Source organism: Calliphora vicina, chromosome 1 (genome assembly GCF_958450345.1).
Source record: "Calliphora vicina chromosome 1, idCalVici1.1, whole genome shotgun sequence".
Taxonomy (NCBI): Eukaryota; Metazoa; Arthropoda; class Insecta; order Diptera; family Calliphoridae; genus Calliphora; species Calliphora vicina.
Genome location: NC_088780.1, coordinates 82,810,541 through 82,834,577, shown reverse-complemented (window position 1 = coordinate 82,834,577; position 24,037 = coordinate 82,810,541). Strand labels below are relative to the sequence as shown.

Here is a 24,037-nt window from a genome sequence, read left to right as displayed (position 1 = left end):
GTGGCGCTTTGAAGAACTTATTAAACATACCTGTATATAAACTGGAGCATTAAAAACATCAGCAATTACTTGCAATATGGATTTATTAACAGATGCTCCCCCAGTGGCAATGATCTTAGTCTCTTCCCCGAAATGAAAGCCCATGTCGGCGGCAACAGCTCTGTGATGTAACATTTGCCCTTCGATCAATGCTCTTATTTCAGCTTCGGGCGAAGTAAATCTTTAAATAAATCCCATGTCTTAAAGGGTTCTTTTCAAATTAAACTTTACCTACTTGTTAATTCCTTTCGCAGCATCTGATGATGCAGATGTATGGCTCTTATTCCAACGCAATATGCCTTTGGCAGAAGGTATGATTTCCATTGTATGAAAATGTATAGCCATATTGCCGTAATTGCCACGCGGTGTAGAATCCAAGAGTTGACTAAATATTTGCCAGCTATTTTGAGCGTCTGAACGTTTAACAGAGTCTCGTACTAAGGAACCATTACGAAAGCTAAATAAATACCAGCAATAATGAAATAAAATATAGTTTCTTATAATGGAATAGCTTTAGATCATCATACCATAAAAGACCCATGAATTGATCATCATCGGTGGGATGGCACAAAACATGGCCCTCCTCCAATACAGGAGGTTTTTCCAAATTCATCATTAAAGTGTCGCTGGTGCCCAACGACATTATTAGACAATCCTTTTCCACCAACATACCAGACAAAGCCGATGGATTGTCGCCGGTAAATGCGGCCACTTTACACGTTTCCGGCATGCCAAAGCGTTGAACAAAAAAATCACATATATTTCCTATAATAGAACTTGTTTTCACGGGCGTACCTAAACGTTCTTCCAAGTCGGGGGCACACGCATTCAGGCAGGCTTTTGACCATGTCTTCGTAGTAATATCGAATAAATTCATTCCCGATGCATCTGCGTAATCAATAGGTGCCACATCACCCAAAAATATGGATGCCAAAAAACTGCTTACCAACGAAATACGTTTCGAGTCTTCGTACGCATGTGTTCGTTGTTGGTAGACTTTTCGTATCTGAGGTCCCGTAAAACGTGGATAGCATTTACTGCCCGTTATACTGACCATTTCGGTACGTCCGCCTATGGCCATTTCCATTTCAAGGCACTGATTCTCCGCCGATCCATCCATCCATATCGGCGTACGGGTCAGTACGAATGCTGAATCGTCCACCTGTAAATGCAGAAATTTATCTGGATCGAGATTCTGCAACGTCTGTACACCATGACGTGACCAGTATAAAGACCCATGTTGTTGTGCGGAGCCTCCAAGAGCTACTACTGTACTTAAATCAGCGCCTTCCATAACCAAACGATCCATTACAATGTCCAAGGCTTTCACCCACATAACAGGTTGAACAAAATATCTTAAGAAATCACATTTACAAAACAATTTCACATTAATAGTTTTTTATTCATATATTACTCATTCTTTTTGGGCCCCGCATTAACACCTCCCGTTGTACGAAACTCCGGTAGATCTGTGTCAAATTGTACTTCGGCAGTAGCTATAACTTTAAGCTCATTATTTAATTGGACTGCTTTTAGCTGAAATGAATACAAAATATAAGATTTATAATAGGGTTTTTTTCGTATTTCGAGAAGTGTGGCTTGGATTAGTGAGTGCATACTTTGTTTGCAGTTTGGAAATGCAAATGTGTTACTGAACAGTAATATAAGCTATACAGAATTCTCTATCTAAAAAGATCGTTTGGAAGATTTTCGAGTTAGTAACAGAAAATGTTAAAAATGTTTATCCAGCTGACCAGCCGTTTAGAAATGCAAGATTTATTTACAAAAAATTTCATTTCTATCGATATTTTTTAGAAAACGGTTTTCGGTTTCTTCGAAAAATTGCAATTTAATATGAACCGGTTTCGGTTTTTCTATAATAACCGGTTAACCCGTTTTTTGGAAAAATTTAATATAATATAATAAAATAAAAAGAAAAAAGTTTTATTTATTAAAATAATAGGATTAAAACCATTTTGATTACTTCTTTTATCCTTCACAAGGTCTTCGGTTCAAACCTGACCCATTTTGAAATTAATATTTAATTTTTTCTAAAAGTGAGTGGTGGATATTTTTGATATTTTATGAAAACTTAACATAGTTAAGTATTTAAAAAAACAAATTAAAAAAAATTTCTATAAACATGTTTGGACTTATGGTCTTTTGTTACATACAATTAAGTTACATTTTTTCAGAGCTTTGGTAGCACTACTATATTTGGTAGCTCTAATATATATCTGTCTCTTTTCATCATACTTGCTGACCCACTGTTTTTCTTATCCTTCATAAGGTCTTCGGGTAAAATGTTACCCATTTTGAAATTAAAATTGCATTTTTTCTAAAAATGAGTGGTTGATATTTTTGATATTTTATGACTTTAATTTAATTTTAAATGTCAACAAAACTACGTTAGTTTTTTTTTTAAAAAAAATCTATTTTCTATTTGGGTCAAATTTGACCCGAGGATTGTTAACGTCAGTAAATTTGTAGGCATTATGAAGGTAAAATAATCTCTTAGGAATAAGTAAAATACAGTTTAAATGCTTAGGAGTATATCGATTTTTTTTTGTTTTTATAAAACATATAGAATATATAGGACATATAGAAAACAAAGCATTGAGTAAGTTTTCAGGCTTTCCAGATCTCTTGTGAGATTTTCTATATATAAAAAGTCTTCTAAAATAGTTGAAGTATTTGCTTTAATTTTTTTTTGGGATTTTGAATATTTTTTAAAGTTTTTAATACACTAAAACACACTTTTAGAAAAAACCGGCTATTCGAGGAGAAAAACCCGGTTTCTTCGATATTCGAAATGTGAGCTTTTAAAAAAACCGAAACCGACCTTAGCAAAAAAATCGGTTATAACCGGTTATTAAAAACCGGGCCGATCACCCTAGTGTATAGTTAATGCATTGTGATATGTAATGATATTTTTTAGGGTAGGTATATAAAAAATATTTGAAGTTACCAATATCACGCGTTTTTTATTAACTGAAATATTACTTGGCTCTTTTGGCAAATTTCTACTGTTATCATTTGTTGCGTATGATAGGTTGTTGAAAATAAATAAAAATAAAAAAAAAAAATCGGAGTGTCTCGTCTCTATGTATAATTCTCTATGATGTCAAATTTAAATTAATGAGGTGAAGGTACGAACACAGCTGATTATTATATATTTGTTTATGTTGTGTTTTCGATTGTCAAAAAGTTTTACATTAAAAAATTTATTGTAAATTAAAAATATTAAATAAAAAATTTAAAAATTTGTAAATTGTGTTTTAAACAAATAATTTGGTAAATAAGTATACATATCGCTCATTCCCTGCATAACTCGTCATAACTCAAAAAATTTAATTTTTCATGAGACACATTTTTAGTTTTTAAACCGATATATTTTTTAAAAATTGTTTAAGTAAAATAGCATTATAGTCCAATTTGGTCAGATAACATCTGGTTAAAACGTTAAATGAACGCATAACTAAAGTAATTTGTTATTGCAAGTAATAGACAATAGGTAAAATTAGGACAAAATGCTTCTATGGCGATCCGACGTGTAAATTTAGAAGATGGTTGACAAGACTTTGTCAGGTGAGTATCAATCAACCTGCTGGATACATCATCTATAATATAGTTTATTATAAGATAACGATATCATATATGAAACATAGTTTATATCACCAAGATGCTGTGTTGCCAATTATTGGTGAACAAAAAGGCTAAATTCCTTGCAAAAAATGGATAAATTTCCTTTTTAAAATTAAAAATATATTTTAAACAAAAAAAAAATTAGAATGTTAACCAGCAAAAAATAATGGAAGTCATACTTTACAAACCATATTTTTTTATTTATTTCGATAATATTAAATTTATATACATTTGTCTTAGAAGGTAGAGTTTAGGGCTAATTCTCCTTTTCTACTTAATAATAAGCTGTGAATTCTAATATATACATACAGTATTGGCCATAACTAAAGCACCCCCTCAATGAATTTTTTTCATATGGTATTTTTTTGTATAAAATCAAAGTTTTAAATATCTATTATGTATTATTTTGATTTGTTAATATGTTTAGTATTGATAAACAAATACTTTCAAAGTTAACCTTTCTATAAGAGGTAACTTAAAATCAAAAAATATTTTAAGGTAGACAATGAAACGGACAAAACTAAAGCACCCCTTCAAGGAAATAATATTGTTAGGGGGTAACCCTATGATGCAACATTAACATGTCAATGTGGCATCACTATGAAATACGACGCTGCATGCATCATTATCTTTAAGTCTTTTATGTACAATTCTTATAACCGTTTTTACAGTTAGTTGTAGCAAGCCAACTCAGGCACACCTCAAGAAATGAAATTAAAGTTTATGTTTTATTATTAATTAACCAAGAGTCTTTTATTCAACGTAAAAGCACAACAAAAGTGGCGACGAGGACGGTGAAATAAAAATTATACAATTTTAATTGCAAAATGCCGCAAACGACTATGTCCGACGACAAAGTTCTACAACTGTTGGAAGATCAGCAAAACGCTATGCACCAACAAACACTCTTGCTACAGCAAATGGCACAGCTATTACAGGCTCAAGGAATTGCTTCAACAAGTAATCCAGCAACGAGTACATCAAAAGCTGCACTTATGGAATCATTGGCACACTCAATGACAGACTTTGTGTATGAACCAGAAAGTGGTTTAATTTTTCAAGCTTGGTACAACAGGTATGTACATGTTTTCGAAAAGGAGGCGAATACTCTAGAGGACCATGACAAAGTCGCAGTACTTTGGCGAAAAATGTCCAACCAAGTTCATGAACGGTTTTCAAACTACATTCTGCCAACGAAACCAGTCGATATGACGTTGAAAGACACTGTTGAAAAATTAAATAAACTTTTCGGCAAAGTTGAAACACAAGTTTCACAACGCTACAAATGCCTTCAACTTGCAAAGACAGACGGTGAAGATTTTAAGGAATACGCTAGCCGAGTGAATCTACAATGTGAACTCTTCAAAATGACTGATTTGAGAATAGACCAGTTCAAATGTCTGATTTTCGTATTGGGTCTTAAATCAAGTAGAGACACAGATATTCGAGTACGTTTACTAAAGATGTTAGATGAGTTTTCAGAGACCACAAATCTGGATAAACTGGTAGACGAAACACAGCGTATAATGGATTTGAAATCTGACAACACAATGATTGAACATCAACCGAAAGCAGTCTGTTCCGTTAACAAAATGGAAAGCAAAAATCAGAGTTACAAACTTCCAAGGACACCATGCTGGCTTTGTGGGGACTTACACTACGTCAAATTTTGTCCCTACGTCAAACACAAATGCACCAAATGTCAACAAATTGGACATAAGGACAACTATTGCTCGAGCTCTAAAACTGTTGATACTACGAAACCTGCACAAAGCGACAACAAAAACACGTTCAGAAGAAAATCAAATTTTCGTACTAACGCCGTGTTTACAACGAAAAAGCTTCAATTCAAGGAACTTCGTAAGTATACAACTGTGACGATCAATAATAACTCTATTCGACTACAGATAGATACCGCATCGGACATTTCAATTATTTCTGTTGCAACATGGGAAACCATTGGCAAACCTACTGCCTATGAAACGGAAGATGGCGCAAGTGATGCAAATACGAACAGAATTAATTTACTAGCCATGTTTGAATGCGAAGTTACGATGAATGACGTCACAGCAACAGTCAACTGCTATATCACAGATATAGAACAACTAAACATTATGGGAATTGACTGGATCCAAACTTTTGGTCTCTGGGATAAACCTATAACTACTTGGTGTAGACAAATTTCATTCGATGACGATGTTATTAAGCTCAAGGAAACTTATCAAACTGTTTTTGATAATAGTAGCCCCGGACTTTGTACTAAAACCAAAGTACATATTCAACTGCTACCAGACGCAAAGGAAATTTTCGTTCCTAAACGCCCAGTTCCTTACGCAGCAAGACTAGAAATCGAAGCGGAATTACAAAGACTAGAAAATGCAAAAATAATTTCTCCTGTGGATACTTCAAAGTATGCCGCACCAATCGTGGTCAGCAAGAGAAATGGCAAAATTCGCATTTGCGCAGATTACTCTACGGGACTAAATTCGATGGTTGAATCGAATCAATATCCATTGCCCACACCAGAGGAAATTCTTTCCGATTGCAACAACTGTATCATCTTTAGCCATCTGGATTTATCTGATGCTTACCTTCAGGTCGAAGTGGATGATGACAGTAAGGAATTACTCACGATAAACACTCACAGAGGTTTATTCAAATTTAATCGTTTGACACCTGGCATAAAATCCGCACCAGGAGCTTTTCAGAGGATTATGGACCAACTATGCTCTGGTATATATGGTGCCAAAGCTTATATTGACGACATCATGCTCGCAAGTAAGTCAATTGTTGAACATAAATCGAATCTCAATCTGCTCTTACAGAAAATTCAAGATTTTGGATTCCGGCTCAAATTTGAAAAATGCCAATTTTACAAAGCGGAAATTAAATATCTTGGGCAGATTATAAGTAACAATGGTATTCGACCCGATCCAACAAAAATCACTGCTATTCAAAATTTGAAAATACCACAAAACATTTCGGAAGTACGTTCTCTTCTGGGTTCAATTAATCATTACGGCAAATTTGTAAGCAACATGAGGAATCTCAGGAAGCCTCTAGATGACCTATTGAGAAAAGAGAACACATTTAACTGGACTTCAGAATGTCAGGAATCATTGGATAAATTTAAACAAATTTTAACTTCAGATATGCTACTTACGCACTACAATCCGGATTTACCGATACACGTTGCTGCTGACGCATCATCGCATGGTGTAGGTGCAGTAATCTATCACACATATCCTGACAATAGCATGAAAGCTATACATCACATATCAAGGTCTCTCACACCAGCAGAACGCAACTATAGCCAAATTGAGAAGGAGGGCTTAGCACTAATTTTTGCAGTACAACGCTTCCACAGGATGCTGTTTGGACGCAAATTTACGTTGCACACCGATCACAAACCATTGCTCGCAATTTTCGGCTCAAAAAAGGGGATACCGGTTTACACAGCCAACCGTTTACAACGCTGGGCTTTGATACTATTGACCTATGACTTCGAAATTAAATACACGAACACTAAGGATTTCGGTCACGCAGATGTGTTATCTAGACTCATCAGTGATCACGAGAAACCATCCGACGAGTATATTGTGGCTTCTGTATCACTCGAAGAGGACATTCGCAACGATCTCGAAGAAGCAGTATCTACACTACCAGTAACTTTCAAGATGATAGTTAAATCTACTAAGAATAATGAAACTCTACAGACTATTATTCAGCATATGAACACCGGTTGGCCAGAAAGTAGTAAGAATATCCATCCTTCTATTCTACCATACTTTAATCGAAAGGAATCATTATCGACCGCAGACGGTTGCGTGATGTTTAACAATCGCATTGTGGTACCAGATCCGTATCGTCAAAAGATTCTCAAACAACTTCACAGAGGACATCTATCAGCAGAAAGATGTAAGTCAATTGCTCGAAGTTTCTTTTATTGGCCTTGTATTGACAAGCAAATTGAGGACTACGTCAGAAAATGTCGGAACTGTCAACAAGCCGCAAAGAATCCTGTGAAAACCAACCTTTGCTCTTGGCCAATAACATCCCGACCACTTGAACGGATTCATATTGATTACGCTGGACCACTGAAGAACAAATATTATCTAGTTGTTATAGATTCATTTTCTAAATACCCTGCAATTTACGAAACGCAAACAATGACTTCATTCGCGACAATGAAAATTATGAACGAATATTGCGCACAATTTGGAAATCCTGAACAAATAGTTTCGGACAACGGGACACAGTTTTGCTCGGAACAATTCCAAAACTGGTGCAAGGAAAGGGCTATAGAACACACCAGGACAGTACGTTTCCACCCCAGCTCCAACGGTCAAGCAGAAAGATTCGTGGATACACTTAAGCGCGCTCTCAAAAAAGCAGAAGGGGAAGATACGCCTACCGCAGCACTTCAAACATTCTTGGAAGTCTATAGATCAACACCCAATCCAAACTCACCAAATGGCAAGACTCCAGCGGAATCGTTCATAGGACGAAAAATGAGAACAGTCTTCGACATCATTAAGAAACCAAACGTCACCGATCGCAAAACTAATCAGCAAATGGAGAAACAATACAACACCAAACATGGTACACGTATTAGAACATTCCTCCATGGCGATCAAGTCTACGCATTGAACTTCAAGGGAAACAAGCAATACTGGGTCCCTGGCGAAATCATCGAGAAGATTGGTAATGTAATTTACAACACCCTGATCGACGTCGGTAACAGGAAAATACTCGTAAGAGCACACACAGACCAACTTCGACCAAGATACGAAGAGACTGACACTACTGCATCAGGAACATCATATCTTCCATTGGACATATTGCTTGCAGAATTCGAAATAACTCCACCATGCCAAGAGGAAACTTTTGCAACCCCTACAGCTTCACCTGACCGCACTCCAATGCGTATAACCAGCCGAAGACATCCTGTGGAACCTGTTTCCAGATCACCCCAGTTGTCTTAAGGAGGGAGATGTTAGGGGGTAACCCTATGATGCAACATTAACATGTCAATGTGGCATCACTATGAAATACGACGCTGCATGCATCATTATCTTTAAGTCTTTTATGTACAATTCTTATAACCGTTTTTACAGTTAGTTGTAGCAAGCCAACTCAGGCACACCTCAAGAAATGAAATTAAAGTTTATGTTTTATTATTAATTAACCAAGAGTCTTTTATTCAACGTAAAAGCACAACAAATATAAAAAAAAATTTTAGTTAATTTTTTGTTGCAAATCCTTTGTTTTGGATGGCACAAGAACATCTCTTGGCATAGAAGATAATATGTTTTTATGGTGTTTTTCGATATTCCTTCCCAGACTATTTTAACGGCATGAAATAAATCGTGAAAATTTCCGATCCTTATTTCAACAATTTTCAAGATTTATTTTCATATTAACAATGTGCCACAAGTTCTCAATAGGATTGAGATCGGGAGATTGACCAGGCCAATGAAGAACTTGAATCTTATTGCTGTGTAGCCAAGTCTTACAAACTTTGGAGGGGTGCTTAGGATCGTTATCCTGTTGGAAGCTCCCTATAATTGGCATCTCTTCACTGGCATAAGGCAACATTACAGCTTTCAATACATCACGGTACATGAACCGATCCATAATTCCATAAATTTTATGATTTGGCCCAAATCCTTGACCAGAAAAGCAACCCCAGACCATTACATTGCCTCCTCCATGTTTAATTGTTCCTTTGCAATACTTAGGATTCAGTCTTCCTCCTTTTGGTCTGCGTACACGCCTTATTCCAGCGGAACTTTTTAAGTTGTATTTGGATTCGGCAGGGAACAGTACTGTCTTTAATTTTTGGACACTCCAGTCGATGTGGGCTTTGGCAAATTTCTGTCTAGCTTTCTTGTTCTTAGCTGATAGAAATGTTTTTTTGCTGGTTGTCAGCTGAATAATCGGGCTTCTACTACTCTTCTACTGATTGTTCTTTGGCTAACACATAATCTTAAACTTGTTCCTACTTGAATAGCTGATGCTGTAGGATCTTTTTGTATTGCTCTTTTGATCAAGGAATCATAATATCGTGTTTTTTTCGCAAACGACCTCCAGAATGCACCGGAGATTTTCGACCAGTCTTAAAAAATTTTGAAACGAGCCTGGAAATAACAGATCTGTTAATTGAATATTTTTTACTAAATTCATGTAGTGATAACCTCGTCTTCCAGTCTTCAATAACTTTAATTTTAAATTTACTGGAGTACTTGTTCCTTGTCATTGTTTTTCTTCACAATAAACTGTATAAAACTTAAATTTTGCACACTACGTCTTCCTATATTTTTATCTTTTGGAATTTTTAAGTCCATTCATTGTGAATCTCGATAATTCACATTGCAAATATGCAGTACCGAGTCAAATTTTTAAACATCTTATAAGAGGGTGCTTTTGTTTTGTCCGTTGCGTTTTGAGTTTTTATATGATTTATCATATTAAATTAATTTTTAATAAAATTATATTTTACTAAATGAATATTAAATGAACATTAACAATATTAGTTAATAAAATATATACAAAATACATCCCAAAAAAGCCGTTTTTATCAAAAAAATTATGATTTGAAAAAATCCATTGAGGGGGTGCTTTAGTTATGGCCAATACTGTATGTATATACAGATGAATTATTTGAATTGAAGGAGACAAATTTTCAAAAACAAATTTGAAACAAATTAAGATAAAAAAAAATCAAAAAAAACTATACTACTGGTAAAATTACATTGAATAAAGTTCATTAATGTGTGGGTACTGAGAAGTTGAGCATCTGCTGTTGAAGTTTGTGGTCAATCTGACTAGTCTATCTTGGACAAGTTCGAAGCCAGCAAGATCATGTAGACGACGAGTGGAATAATGCCATGGTAGATTGAATACCATCTTGAGTAGTTTATTTTGTGCTACTTGAAGCTTACTTATATGACATTTAGCGGACGAGAACCAGACTGGTGCACAGTAGAACAAAACGGGATTAAATATGGATTTAATAATTAGTTTCTTGTTGTCAATATTTAGTTGAGATTTTCTATTTATTAGAGAGTACAATAGTCTTATTAATTTGTTGATTTTATTAACTATGTATGGTATATGGTTATTGAAGTTAACTTTGGTATCAAGTATAACACCCAAATATTTGACATTACTGTCCCATGGTATGTCGAAGTTTAAAAAACGCAACGAACTTTGGGGAATAAAACATGTTTTCCGCTTTCTCGTAAAATAAATAGTTTTTGTTTTTTCGGGATTTATCATAATTTTCCATTTTTTTAAATAATTCTTCAAGCTATTAGGAGCAACCAAATTATGAATTATATCCACTGAATGAATGTCGGAGCAGAGAATTGATGTATCGTCATCTATTGATCGTCAAATATTGACATTGTGCAATTTGGAAGTTCAGGAACATCAGCTGTAAAAATGTTGTAAAGGATTGGTGACTGACATGACCCTTGAGGACAGCCAGCGTTAATATTGATCCTATGTGACGAAGTTTTACCCAAGAAAACATTGAAGAATCTGTTTTCAAGGAAATTTTGTAAAATTTTTTGTAATTTCGATAGGAAGATTAAGCCATTGTGCCAGACTGAATCAAAAGCAGCTTTTATATCTAGTATAACCATACCAGTTGATTTACCAATATTGAAATTACTTTTGACTATTTTCCTGATTTTTAGTAATGGTTGTGAAGTATGTTCATAACCATACTATGTTCACTTCTGAATCCAAATAGTTGAGGGGGTAGAATATTATTTGCATCGATGTATACAATAATCTTTTCCTTTAAAATTCTTTCCAAAATTTAGCTTAATGATAAGAGTAAGCTTATAGGTCTATATGATAGAGGAGAATCAGGAGACTTGTTTAGTTTAAGAATTGGAATAGTTTTAGAGATTTTCCAAGCAGAAGGAAAATAACATAGATTTAGGAAAGCATTGTTGTAAGATAATTTAGACCTTTATTTGGTAATTTTTTTTAAACAAAACGACATCTTAATTCATCCAAAAATCATAATCATTTTTTTTTACTTTTGTACGCACTCACATCTTGAATAGAAATAAAAATAACATCTAAATACTGAAATTGCACAGTATCAGAAACGTGGATTATATGAAGTACAAAGTTGACACTCTAATGTAAAATTCTGTTTTTTCAAATTTAAACTACTCCTGGTCACCTATATGTGATGTTTTTTCTACGTATTTTTCCTCCCTATTTTGCTGGTTATATTTGGCAGTCGCGAATGCAAGAAATGTATGAATATAACAGATGGAAGGAAATAGATAAATATTTCCCTATGTTGATCCATAAATTTAAAAGAATGTTTAATACGATGTTTTTAAGACCTCGTATTTAACACCTTGTCTGCAAAATGCAAATTTTGTATATGAAAGCCATATAAAAATTCAAATAATCGTTAGCGATAACTTCGAATTCGGTGAATATTTTGATAATTGAATATATGGCGAATATGGCTCCCATATAGTCCAGTAAAAAGTTTTCTAAAAATTCCACATGTCGCACAGTGGCGCCCGTAGAACAAGTGAGGTTGCAAAAATAAAAAATTTCATGTGCCCCTAAAAAATATTGAAGGTTCAGAAGTTGACTGATTTTCAGTTTTCAAAAAAACAGACCATTTTTAAGTAATTGTACTGTTTGCTTTGTATATGTCCAGGTAAATCGATATTTACCAACTATCCATTTTTTTAATGTTTCTCAAATTTGATGGAAAATAAAAACAACTATCAATTTCTGTATTTGTCATTTTTTCAAAATAAGTTCTTTGATTATTGCTATACCTAATGCAAAAATTTGCAGCTGCCCGTTCTTGCCCCAAATTACGGGTGAATATCCTGTCAACTCTATTTTTAACTTATTTTTCTAATTTTTAATGCCAAAACATTTCTGATCAATAAAGAAAATATATAATTTTTGATTTATAGGGAATGTATAATTGAGAACATATTTTCTAATAATTGTACCTCATCATAATATTGTGTTCAATAATAAAATATATCATAATCGCCCCTACAAGGTAATATCGTGTTCGCTATCATATTGTACTCTGCTTTATTGTGTGGGCTTAATATGACTGCAAGTAAATCACAGATTTAATTTTTGACATTAGTATAAACAAAATGCTCTTTCTCAGAACTGAAACAAATTTCCACCGATTCTAGACTTTTTGATATTTTTAAAAAGATTATTCTGTATAAAATACGATTTTGTTATAACTTAATGCGATAATAAATATTTAATAAAAAGTCACACTAATACATCTGCCACTTCAAAAAAATTAAAAAATAAATAAATTTTAATGTACATTTGTGTATTTAACACAAAATTTTAAAATTTTTGAAAATTGTTCTGTAATATATAATTTAATTAAATATCCTATGACTCTGTTATGTAAATGACCCAACACACCCTTATTAATAAACCACTCCTTGATTATACAAATTAATCTACTGCTACGTTATTGGGTGCGTTCTTTTGGGGTATTTTATGTAAGTATTGTACGTTTTCAGTTTAATTTTGTCTTAATAGTACGAAGTAAGATTATCATATCATTGTTTACTGAATTAATTTATTTGTTTATAGGGCAATTTGTAAAGCACATGCATACACAGTGTCTCTCATAAGTTTATACATTTTACCAAGCTATATATCACAGATTACTTTTATATAATTTGAAAGTAAATTTTTAATTAGGCTTAAGTTCATTTTATTATAATTTATTTGTAATAATTACAATATCACACAATTCTAAAATTTTAGACAATTGGCAAATTGGAATGAAACAAAAAAAGTAATATCGAACAGTATGGTTATTTTGACGTTCTACAGCCACTTTTCAATGGTTGTGGTTACAGAGCGAGATAAAATATAAAGTTTTCAATAGGCAACGAGTGTGGTATACATTTATTTGTCCATCTTTCCAAACCCCAACCATTTTGACATATTCTTTTGTTTATTTTCTATTGCCATATTACTGGAACCAGCTGATTCATATCTGTGTAATCTATGCTATATATTCAACAAAAAGCTATTTTTATTTATTGCTCAATTGGCAATTGGAAACAATAGTACTTGGCCTGGTAATGTAGTAAAAGGGCATAATAACACAAATTAAAAACAAAATATATTAGAAATAGAAATGTGTGTCTATAAATAGCTCTTCTGCTTTTTTACAAGGCCAAGAGCAGCTCCACATCATGACTACCGCTAAAGTAAAACAATCAACTAGCAATGAGTACTACACCACTTCAAATTGTATTTTAGATGTTACTAATTGTATTTCAGAAATTTATAATTATATTTCAAAAGTTTCCAATTATATATCAGAAATGAATAATTCTGTTTCAGAAATATGTTGCGTATTTAAATATTGACCCTTTTCACACTAGGCAATTTAGTTGCGCAAGTCTCTTGTTCAACAACAAAACATCATGCACAATTTTCTTCTCCTTAACCCGACATTACCTCTGGCATCTACAAACACAAGAGACTTGCGCAACTAAATTGCCTAGTGTGAAAGGGGTCATTGTTTTTTTATAATACTAAAAGAACATGTATAATTTGTTCACAAAAAATATTTAAAACACTCGCTAGAATCTAGAAAGGTATGGAATGGCAAAAAAATAATTAGATTACATGTGTATAAAATTCCATTTCTTTTCATAGTACGCCAAAATTCGCAAACGTTTGTGATACGCTGTAGATACACGTACAAAACTTCGAATTAATAAATTCAATTTAAGATTAATTCAGTAAAAACTTAATTCAGAATTAAAAATGTCTGCTAATCATTCCATAAAACCATTCCTAACATAACAATTTCTTTATCTTCATTCAATGGCATTTATTTGAATAAAATTCATTCATTGTTGAATTAATTCAGAATTTATCCCTTGAATGGTTCAATTTATGTTAATTCAGTCTAATTAATACAAATTTAATGAATACATTTTTCTTTATTCAGTTTTGTTTTGCTCTTAATCATTTACAGAATGAATTGAAAAAAGTCGACGTAAGTATTTTTGTAATAGATTGAATTGAAGAAAAATTTTATAATAAATTTGAATTAAAAAAATGCATTAATTCTTTAAAGAATGAATTCAATACATTTGAAGTACTACACAGAAAAAAGTTTCAACATAAATATAATGATTTCATTTCATTTCATTGCTTTCAATTTTTATAAATAATTTCTTAAATAGTAAGATTTTTTCAAATCGCACTCGTTCACAAATACTGTATTAACTCAAAATTTTAAAATGTTCAGTAGAGGCCAAAAACTGTTTGTGATTACATTTTAAGAGAATTTGAAAATCCGAATACATCATATTAAGCAAATTCCATTTGAAAATATATTTACATTGTTTTTCTTTAAAATTTTTGCAATTATTGCAAAATAAATTTATTTTCTGAGTTAATACCATTTTTCTGAAACTTCTCGACATTTGTTTGTATTATTTTATCAACAAAACAATATCAACTCAAAATACAACCAAATTTAAATAAAACAAGTTGATTATTTTTAACTTGAATAAAAGGCTCAATTCATAATCTATGATGTATTTCTATTTAAATTTGTATTAACTCAAAATAATACCTTTTTGTTGATACAAGGTAGTCACTAATTATCACGAAAATGGTCTCAAATGTGGTTTTCGAGATAAAAGAGTAATCGGAATACGTTGAAATTTTTACAGTAGATAGATATTGATGTTGTTAGTTGATTTCTTGCAAAAAGTGAATTTTTAAAAATTTTGAGCTACATAATGAGAAAATAGGCGCGAAATTGATGTTTTTATTCTGAATGAAAAAAGTTTGGGAAAAAAAATAATTTTTTTCGATTAATAACATTTATTACAAAATTCATTCCAATTATGAATTTTTTTTCAGTGTAGGATTTACTGTATTCATTAACGGAATAGTTAAGAGTTAAAATTTAATGTAAAACTAAGTTATCAACTTATTTACAGTTAAACGTGAATAACATGTCAAAGCTGATAATTAAAAGTTTTAATTTTAATTTGTCTTATCAACGCTTTTATATTTACTAACGAGGGTCTATAAATGTTTATTTATTTATTACTAGTTGTTATTTGCGGCATATATAATAATATTTGCCAAGCATCTTCTGACCTTCAAATGATTTTAAATATACTTTTACCTATATATTATGTATTTAAATTTAGTAAATATATTTTTTATACAAGTATTTTCCATTTCGCCCATGCATACATTTTTCCTGATTATTTTTCTGAATTGTAGTATGAGAAAATGGAATAATCTTGAAAAAAAAACTGTTTAATTATAAAACTTTAAAGGTTTGTTTTCCACAATTGTGTTAATTGAAATCATCCATGAAATTTATGTCAAACTTACAGTTACGTATTATAAAATGTCTTATAAATTATGTGGGGACATTTGGAGATAGATTAAAAAAAACGATTATTAGGATAGATTAATCGATTTTAAAAATAGAAATAACAGTGAATGATCGAAAATCGATTATGAGTTTTTTCTTTCTATTTTGAAACTTTGATATTGGTATGTATGTATATCCCCAAAAAAAAATAATCACCCTTATCGTGGTTGGCGTAAACGTCATACGCCTACGACAGTTTCGTACTAGATTAAAGAAACAGTTTTCATTTACGATAAGGCTGAATGATTTGCTTGCCTAATATATGTACATAATATGTACGTTCATTTATAAACTTATATAAAAAGAAAAATTAAAATGCCGCCTCTAGGTTTTTGGAAAACATGATAACGGATAAAAGAGCAACTTGCATAACATTTCAACTATGAAAAACAAAATTGCCAATTTCATAATTTAAAATTGTTTATAGAAAATCCGTAACGGTAATCTATCGATAATGCTATTTTCCATTATCAACCTTGGACAATTGCTTTAATAAAAGCTTAGTTCTTTCGATCTTTATTAAAACAATTCTCGACTCAAAATAATATATGGGGGATTTCACGTCAAGTGAACCAACTTTTAAAATCGATGTCTTCCGATCGGGATGAAATTTACACCAAGGTTAGACCTATTGTAATAGATAGTAATTCAGACAAAATTTTTCAACAACATCGGTCCAGAACTCTCTGAGTTAGAGTTACATGTGATTTTTCTCATCCATGTAACTTATTACCTATTGTTCTTAGCAAAATGTTTTCCAAATAGTTTATATAGCTATTTCTTCAATCTTTCGAAAAAAAATATTAAAAAAAAAATAAAAAAATTTTAATATTTTTTTCCGAAATCAAAAACTTTTTTTTCCAAATGGGCCCTTTTTTCTCTCTTAAAATAAAGCTTAGATATTTTCATTGAAGACCTATTTGGTCGCTTAGTGGGATGCGAGTTTGATATCTATAAAAAAAATGTTTTGTAACTAAAAACATGCAAACTTTGTTGACTGTTTTTTCAAAATGAACCCTTTTTAATTTTTTTTTTTTTGCTCTAAAGAAAGCTTGGATATTTTCCTTTCAAACCTATTTGGTGGCTTAGTGGGATGCGAGGGGAATATCTATCAAAATAAATATTTTGTAAGTCAAGACATACAATTTTTGTGTTAGAACATGTATTTTGATTAGGGATGCCAATCCCGAAATCCCGATCCCGAAAATCCCGGGATTTTTCGGGATCGGGATTTCCCGAATCCCGGGATTTGTGAAAAAGAATCCCGGGATTTTTCGGGATTAACAAATCCCGAAATATTATGAGATTTTTGATATTTTAGGAAGATTTTTGAAGCACCCAAAATACTTAGAAAGCTAAATTTCAGCATATTTATAATACTAATCTCGCTTCAAATCCAAACGCAGCCAGATTTTTTCATTTGAATCAGGGAGCAGCATGTCTCCCTTGCATTGACGAAATTTATGTTCAAGTTATTTTCTGAAGGGGACTAGGGGAAAATATAGTCCGATTTCCGCAGTACTCTACAGTATAATTTCAGAGTACTTACAACTTATTTTGTGCAAAATTTTATAAGGATTGCCGCATAATCAAGATATTTATGACTGCTCAAACAATACTCCGGGGGACAATTGTATGGAGCATTTAATGCATTAGTTTTTGATTTGTTATATTTTTACTTAAATATATTAATGAAATCAATAGTTTTTATTGTTGAATTTGATGTTTTTGACGTTTAACTAAAATCCCGAAGTCCCGAAAAATCCCGAAATCCCGAAAAATCCCGGGGTCCCGAAAAATCCCGGGATTTACATTTCTAAAATCCCGAATCCCGGGATTTGTAAAACCCAGTCCCGTTTGGCATCCCTAATTTTGATACTATCCCACTCGCATCCCACTACGAGACCAAAAAGCTCTTAAAGGAATAGACATAAGCTTTCTTTTGAGCAAAAAAAATTTAAAAATGGGCCCTTTTGAAAAAAGTTCGATTTTACCGAAAAAAAATCAAAAATTGTATATCTTGAGTTACAAAACATTTATTTTGATATATATCCCACTCGCATCCTACAAAGCGATCAAATAGATCTTAAAGGAATAGACCCAAGCATTCTTTTGAGCAAAAAAAAATTTAAAAAAAAGGACCCATTTTGGAAAAAAAGTTCGATTTTGAAAAAAAATTGCAAGTTTTGAGTTACAAAACATTAATTTTGAAAGATATCCCACTCGCATCCCACTAAGCGACCAAATAGGTCTTCAAGGAAAATATCTAAGCTTTATTTTAAGAGAATAAAAGGGCCCATTTGGAAAAAAAGTTAAAAAAGTTTTTGATTTCGGAAAAAAAATATTAAATTTTTTTTTTTAGTATTTGACGCCCTCTAACTCAGAGAGCTCTGGACCGATCTTGTTGAAAAATTGTGTCTGAATTACTATCCAATAGGTCTAACCTTGGTGTTTCATCCCGATCGGAAGACATCGATTTTAAAAGTTGGTTCACTTGACGTGAAATCCCCCATATACATATTTATATTTTATACATAGGTTTATAAAACAAATTTTGTATGAATTTGCTATTTTTTGGAAATTTTAAGCCTTATGGAATAAAAATTATGTTTATTTTTTATACTTTTTTCATAAAATAAGTTTTTCTAGTTATAAATTAACATAGACATATGAATTTCTTATTATGAGCTACCACCACGATGCAGAAATTTATTTGAATAACATTTTACCGTTTACCAAAAAGGGGATAAAAACAGGAAAATACATTTTATTTGAAATTATTACGGCAATTTTGATAAAATTTTTAACATTTGTTCCTGAATGAAGTAAGAGTTAGGAATATGAGATAATATTTAGGTACCACAATGTGAGAACTGAACTATAGGTACTTTTTTGTTCTTCTAATGGACCTGGAGTCATGTAATTAGGCACATAGTATAAGATTTAGGCACAGAATCTATGGTACTTTTTCTACAATGCTACATTTTGTATTTTCTTTACCAATGATTCTTAATTAAATAAATATAGCCCTGAATAAATAAGACAGGAAAAAGGACCATTATTTACACCTTTAACTAATGGTACTTTTTCCTGCTTCTAATAGTAATTTTTAACAATGAAAACTGAAAAAGTGGAACTATTGCGTTATTATGGACGTCCTTATATAGTTGTGATTGGGTGAGAATTTAAATGTCTGTAATAATGAATAAAGAAAAAAATAATTTTAAGCTCAAATGTTTTGGAATGAAGTGAGAACACGTAAATTTTCTATAATATTGAAACATGAAATTAAGCATCTATGATCCTGAATAATTGAGAAAGCATAAAAAAGTACCTTTTCATTTTTTTAATGGTGTTAAATTATGAAATTAGATATAAATGACCCTTAATGAGTGAGAATGCAGGAGGACTCTGTGAAGCTTTATTTCTTATAATGGTTCTCCTTGAATTTTTTAAATTAATGAACATAGACACTAGGGTATTCGAATTATTCGATTTTTCTCTTGTTCGAATAAAACGAATAATTCGAATAAGAGATTTTAACTTGTTCGAATAATTCAATCACACATTTAAAATTAATCGAATTATTCGAATAATTTAAATTTTTTTTAAAAAAGTAAAGAATGAAGTTTTGATGTCGGTTTTTTAATATTTTGTTGTTAAAGAAAAACAAAAAATAACGTTAAAGTTAACAATTCAAGTATTGATAAAATTAAAAAACATTCGAAAACAAAGTCCATCATTAAATTTTCAACAAAAATATTCTGATCAGATTAACTCCCGAACAATCTACAAAACAATTGACTAGCAAACCCTTTAGTTTCCGTTTTGGAGCTATGCTTTAAAAAATTTGAGCTAGTTGGACATGATCCTGAATTCAAATACAATATAAACGTATTAAGAACTTTTTTATGTCGTTCATTAATTCGGGTTTTAAATTGAGTAACTAATTCTTTAGTAAATTAATTATTCACAATTTCTAAATTATTTCTAACAAATTGTATTATACATCAAGCTCTATCAGCGTTGCCGAATCTTTGCTTAATAAAGTGGTCTTGGGGAATTACACAATAAAGGGAATCTGTCCAAAGTTTGATATCATTGTCAGTGAACGTGGCTAATTTGAAGTCAGGAAGTGCATGATTGAAGCATTTACAAATACGCAGAAAGTTTATTTCCATGTTAGACAAAGATATTCAAAATCATGTATAAGACGAACTCCATGCTTTCCTTGCAACAAAACGTTAGTTTGCAATATTTGTGTTTATCATTCGATTTATTAAATATTTTGCAAAACTTACGTACGCGGTTAATAACATCGCTTATATACATATATTTTAAGATCATGGCCTTCATCTATTTCAATGTAATCATTATAAATTTCATCCTCAATATCACTTTCGACGACCGTTTCAAAATCACATTCTCCATCACATTCAACACCACTTTAATCTAAGTTAATATTTTGATTGTTAATTGCGATTCTTCTAATATTTCGCCAGCTAAATAACAAATATTTTATTCCGTACCTTTTATTTTCATTGGCTCAAGTCCTAAGTTAAAAAGATTTGTTTTTAGAATTGTAACTTCTTGCAGTAATATTTATATATTTATAGAAGGAGCTATCGGAACACTCATCTACAGTGATCGAAAGTCCCTTTGTCTTTAGTTATTTGTCGAATTACTTATTTAAATTTGAAATAATGAAAAATTTTAAGCAAATTTAATAAATTTAAATATATATGAACATTTATTCGTTTTATTCGATTATTCTACATAGAATTGTTCGAATTATTCGTTATTCGAAAATGGCCATTTTTAAATTGTTCGAATAATTATTCGTAAGAAATTATTCGATTAATCGAACGATCATTAGTCGAATGAATACCCTATTAGACACATAAAATAAGGGAGAAGTTACCTATTTTATTTATTCTAAAAAGGAATCTAAAATGTTGGCAATTGCAGTTTTTTGCTATATTTTGGATTATATTAAAAATTCCGCTAACGAAGTAGAGGGTGGAATGCTAGTGTGTAATAAAATAAAAAAAATATACATATTTTAATATTGGCGCCATAATTTTTAACGCTTTATAAATGTATTTTATAATTTTTTTTCTGTTAATATTTATATTTTCTGTATTGCAGGCCTTCGGCCGGGCGAAGGGACTTTAAACTCCGAACACCGGCTTCGCTAAAATCACTTTTTCTGTATATCAAAATTTTCGGAAGTACTGTCATATAAATTCAAAAATGAATTTTTGGCTCACAATATTAATAAACAGTACCATATTATATATCATATTAAAGGTATTTTGAAGCACTATTCAATGATACCCATACCATAACGAGCAGATTCTTTTCCAAATATATGAGAAATGTACTATTATATGTATTGACTTTAAATTCCTATAACTCTAAATGGCTTCAAAATACATAACTCACAGTTAGCAGCAGTCGGCAAGGAAATGCGAAAAAATATGTATATTGCAAAACGGCAAGATTTTATAATTTTCGTTTGTTGTTGATTTTGAATCCATAAATTTCACTAGTGGAAAAGAAAAGATATACATATTATACATATGTATATCAACGTGTAGGAAATTAAAATTTAAGAATTAAAAAAAATATAGAAGACTTTTTTCAATAATTTGGGAATAAAAAAAGGTAACTGACTTTTTTGAAAATTTAAATTTTTAAAATGCAATAAAAGTTTTGTTTATAATTCGTTTTTAATGAAATTTTACACTTATATAGAAACTTTTGATCCAAATCCATAATTTTATGGAAAAATTTGGAAAAATGGCAAAATTTTCAAAAAAAAGTCAGTTACCTTTTTTTTATTCCCAAATTATTGAAAAAAGTCTTCTATATATTTTTAACTAAGAGAGTGCAGGCAAAAATGTTAAAATTATGGATTTGGATCAAAAGTTTCTATATAAGTGAAAAATTTCATTAAAAACGAATTATAAACAAAACTTTTATTGCATTTTAAAAATTTAAATTTTCAAAAAAAGTCAGTTACCTTTTTTTATTCCCAAATTATTGAAAAAAGTCTTCTATATTTTTTTTAATTCTTAAATTTTAATTTCCTACACGTTGATATATGTATAATATGTATATCTTTTCTTTTCCACTAGTCAAATTTATGGATTCAAAATCAACAACAAACAGAAAATTATAAAATCTTGCCGTTTTGTAATATATTTTTGCGCATTGCCTTGCCGACTGCTGATAACTGTGAGTTATGTATTTTGAAGGTACCAAGTCCGGGGCTATGAAATCCCTTTGCGCAATATTGAAGAACATATTGGGACATACAAAACAGGTCTTAATTTTTTGAAAGCAGCTATGCGATTAGAAAACATTTTGTCTAAAGTTGAAATTTACATAAAAAATAGGTCTACTTCGGAAGGCTCTGAACCACTCACTAATACGAATTTTGATATTATTTTGCCTTTATAATATTTCAAAAGATGGTTTCTTTCAGAAAAATATAGATACGTTATTTATCTTTTTCTTATTTTCTGTATAATTTAAAATTAATGTAATAACTTTTTTCGAAAAAATACCGAACAAACTTTTTTATTTTTTTTTAATTTTGAATACACATAACTTTTGACTCAGTAAAGTTTTTTAAACATTTTTTCCTTAAGATTATTAATAAATTTGTTGTTAATTCAAAAAAAGATATTTTAAGAAAATCGGAAAAGAATTGGATCCGCTATTAACAAAAAAGTAGACCAAGGTAGGTAAAAAACTAAATTTTACTCTTCAAATGCGAATAACTTGTAAACTATAAGAGATAATATATGGCTAAAGCAATGCTTTTTTGTAGATATCGTCTAGTAGATTCCATCGAATCGCAAACAAAAATTTGGCATCATTTTTAATTTGTAATATACCAGAGGTGCCCCACAAAACTTAAACTTATCAACACCTCCTCTATAGCCATGGGAATTTTTATTAATATCGGTCTATTCGTTTAGAAGTTACAGATTTATTTTTCCTTTTTTTCTCAGATCCCCCACTGTGTGCTGTTTGCATTAATCATGCAAAATATTTTGTATGTAATTTGTACTTGCTGCTATTTATTAATTTTAAATAAAAAATGGAAGATAATGAGAAGTCAAATGTAAATATAAGCATATAAAATGAATTTACATATAAGGTTTCCATGTTACAGTTAAACATTTTTGTAATATAAATAATATACACGAATATGTGTGAATGTACTTGGTACACAAATTTTGTGCCAGTCAACCACATACCATACAGTTAACAAACACCCTAAACTAACTAACCAACTTACTAAAAATACCCGTACAAACCAAAAAAAAATGGCAAAAATTTAGATGATGCCATTCATTAATTCATGTTCATGAATGTATGTTTATATATAGGTATGAATAGAAAGAAGTACGTACAACACTTTCTTTAAGCAACTTACCTTTTGGGTACTTAAATCGAAGCCCAAGTATGTTGACTTTTCTTCATCCACTCCCGTGTTGTTCATTTTTATTGGCTGCTGTCAATCGTATTTAAAGATACAATAAATCTACAACTATATCTATTGTATGATGATTAATAAAAATGTGATGATTAAAATCTCACGTTCATAAATATTGACAACATTCAATAAAATATATTTTGCACTTTATTTAATTAAGGCGCCTGTAACTTACTAAACGAGATACAAATCGCGTTAACGGTTTTAAGTGCAGCTATTTGTATTAGATTTAATTGATGTATGGTTTAGATTTCATTACATCTAGTTTTATATTGCATTCAACAAATAAATGTTTAAATGAAATGTATTTTTACAACAAACAAAACTACGAAACCGAACCGTGTGCTTTCTTCCTCTGTACACAAAACGTCTTATCTGTG

General features: G+C 31.1%; 1 protein-coding gene across 2 annotated transcripts in view; it reads right to left on the bottom strand.

The window, feature by feature from the left end:
- The window catches only part of LOC135963251 (xylulose kinase), a 24,642-nt gene extending 605 nt beyond the window's left edge, over positions 1–24,037 (bottom strand). The window contains exons 1-6 of one of the 2 annotated variants that reach the window (XM_065515030.1): positions 23,833–24,037; positions 23,598–23,717; positions 1,454–1,575; positions 567–1,394; positions 275–496; positions 31–220 (exon numbers count right to left, since the gene is read on the bottom strand). In XM_065515030.1, the coding sequence (XP_065371102.1) occupies positions 31–220; positions 275–496; positions 567–1,394; positions 1,454–1,575; positions 23,598–23,663 (1,428 nt within the window). In that variant the 5' untranslated portion in view covers positions 23,664–23,717; positions 23,833–24,037. Of the gene's footprint in view, positions 1–30; positions 221–274; positions 497–566; positions 1,395–1,453; positions 1,576–23,597 lie in introns of both variants that reach the window. The other variant, XM_065515029.1, reaches the window with a different exon arrangement.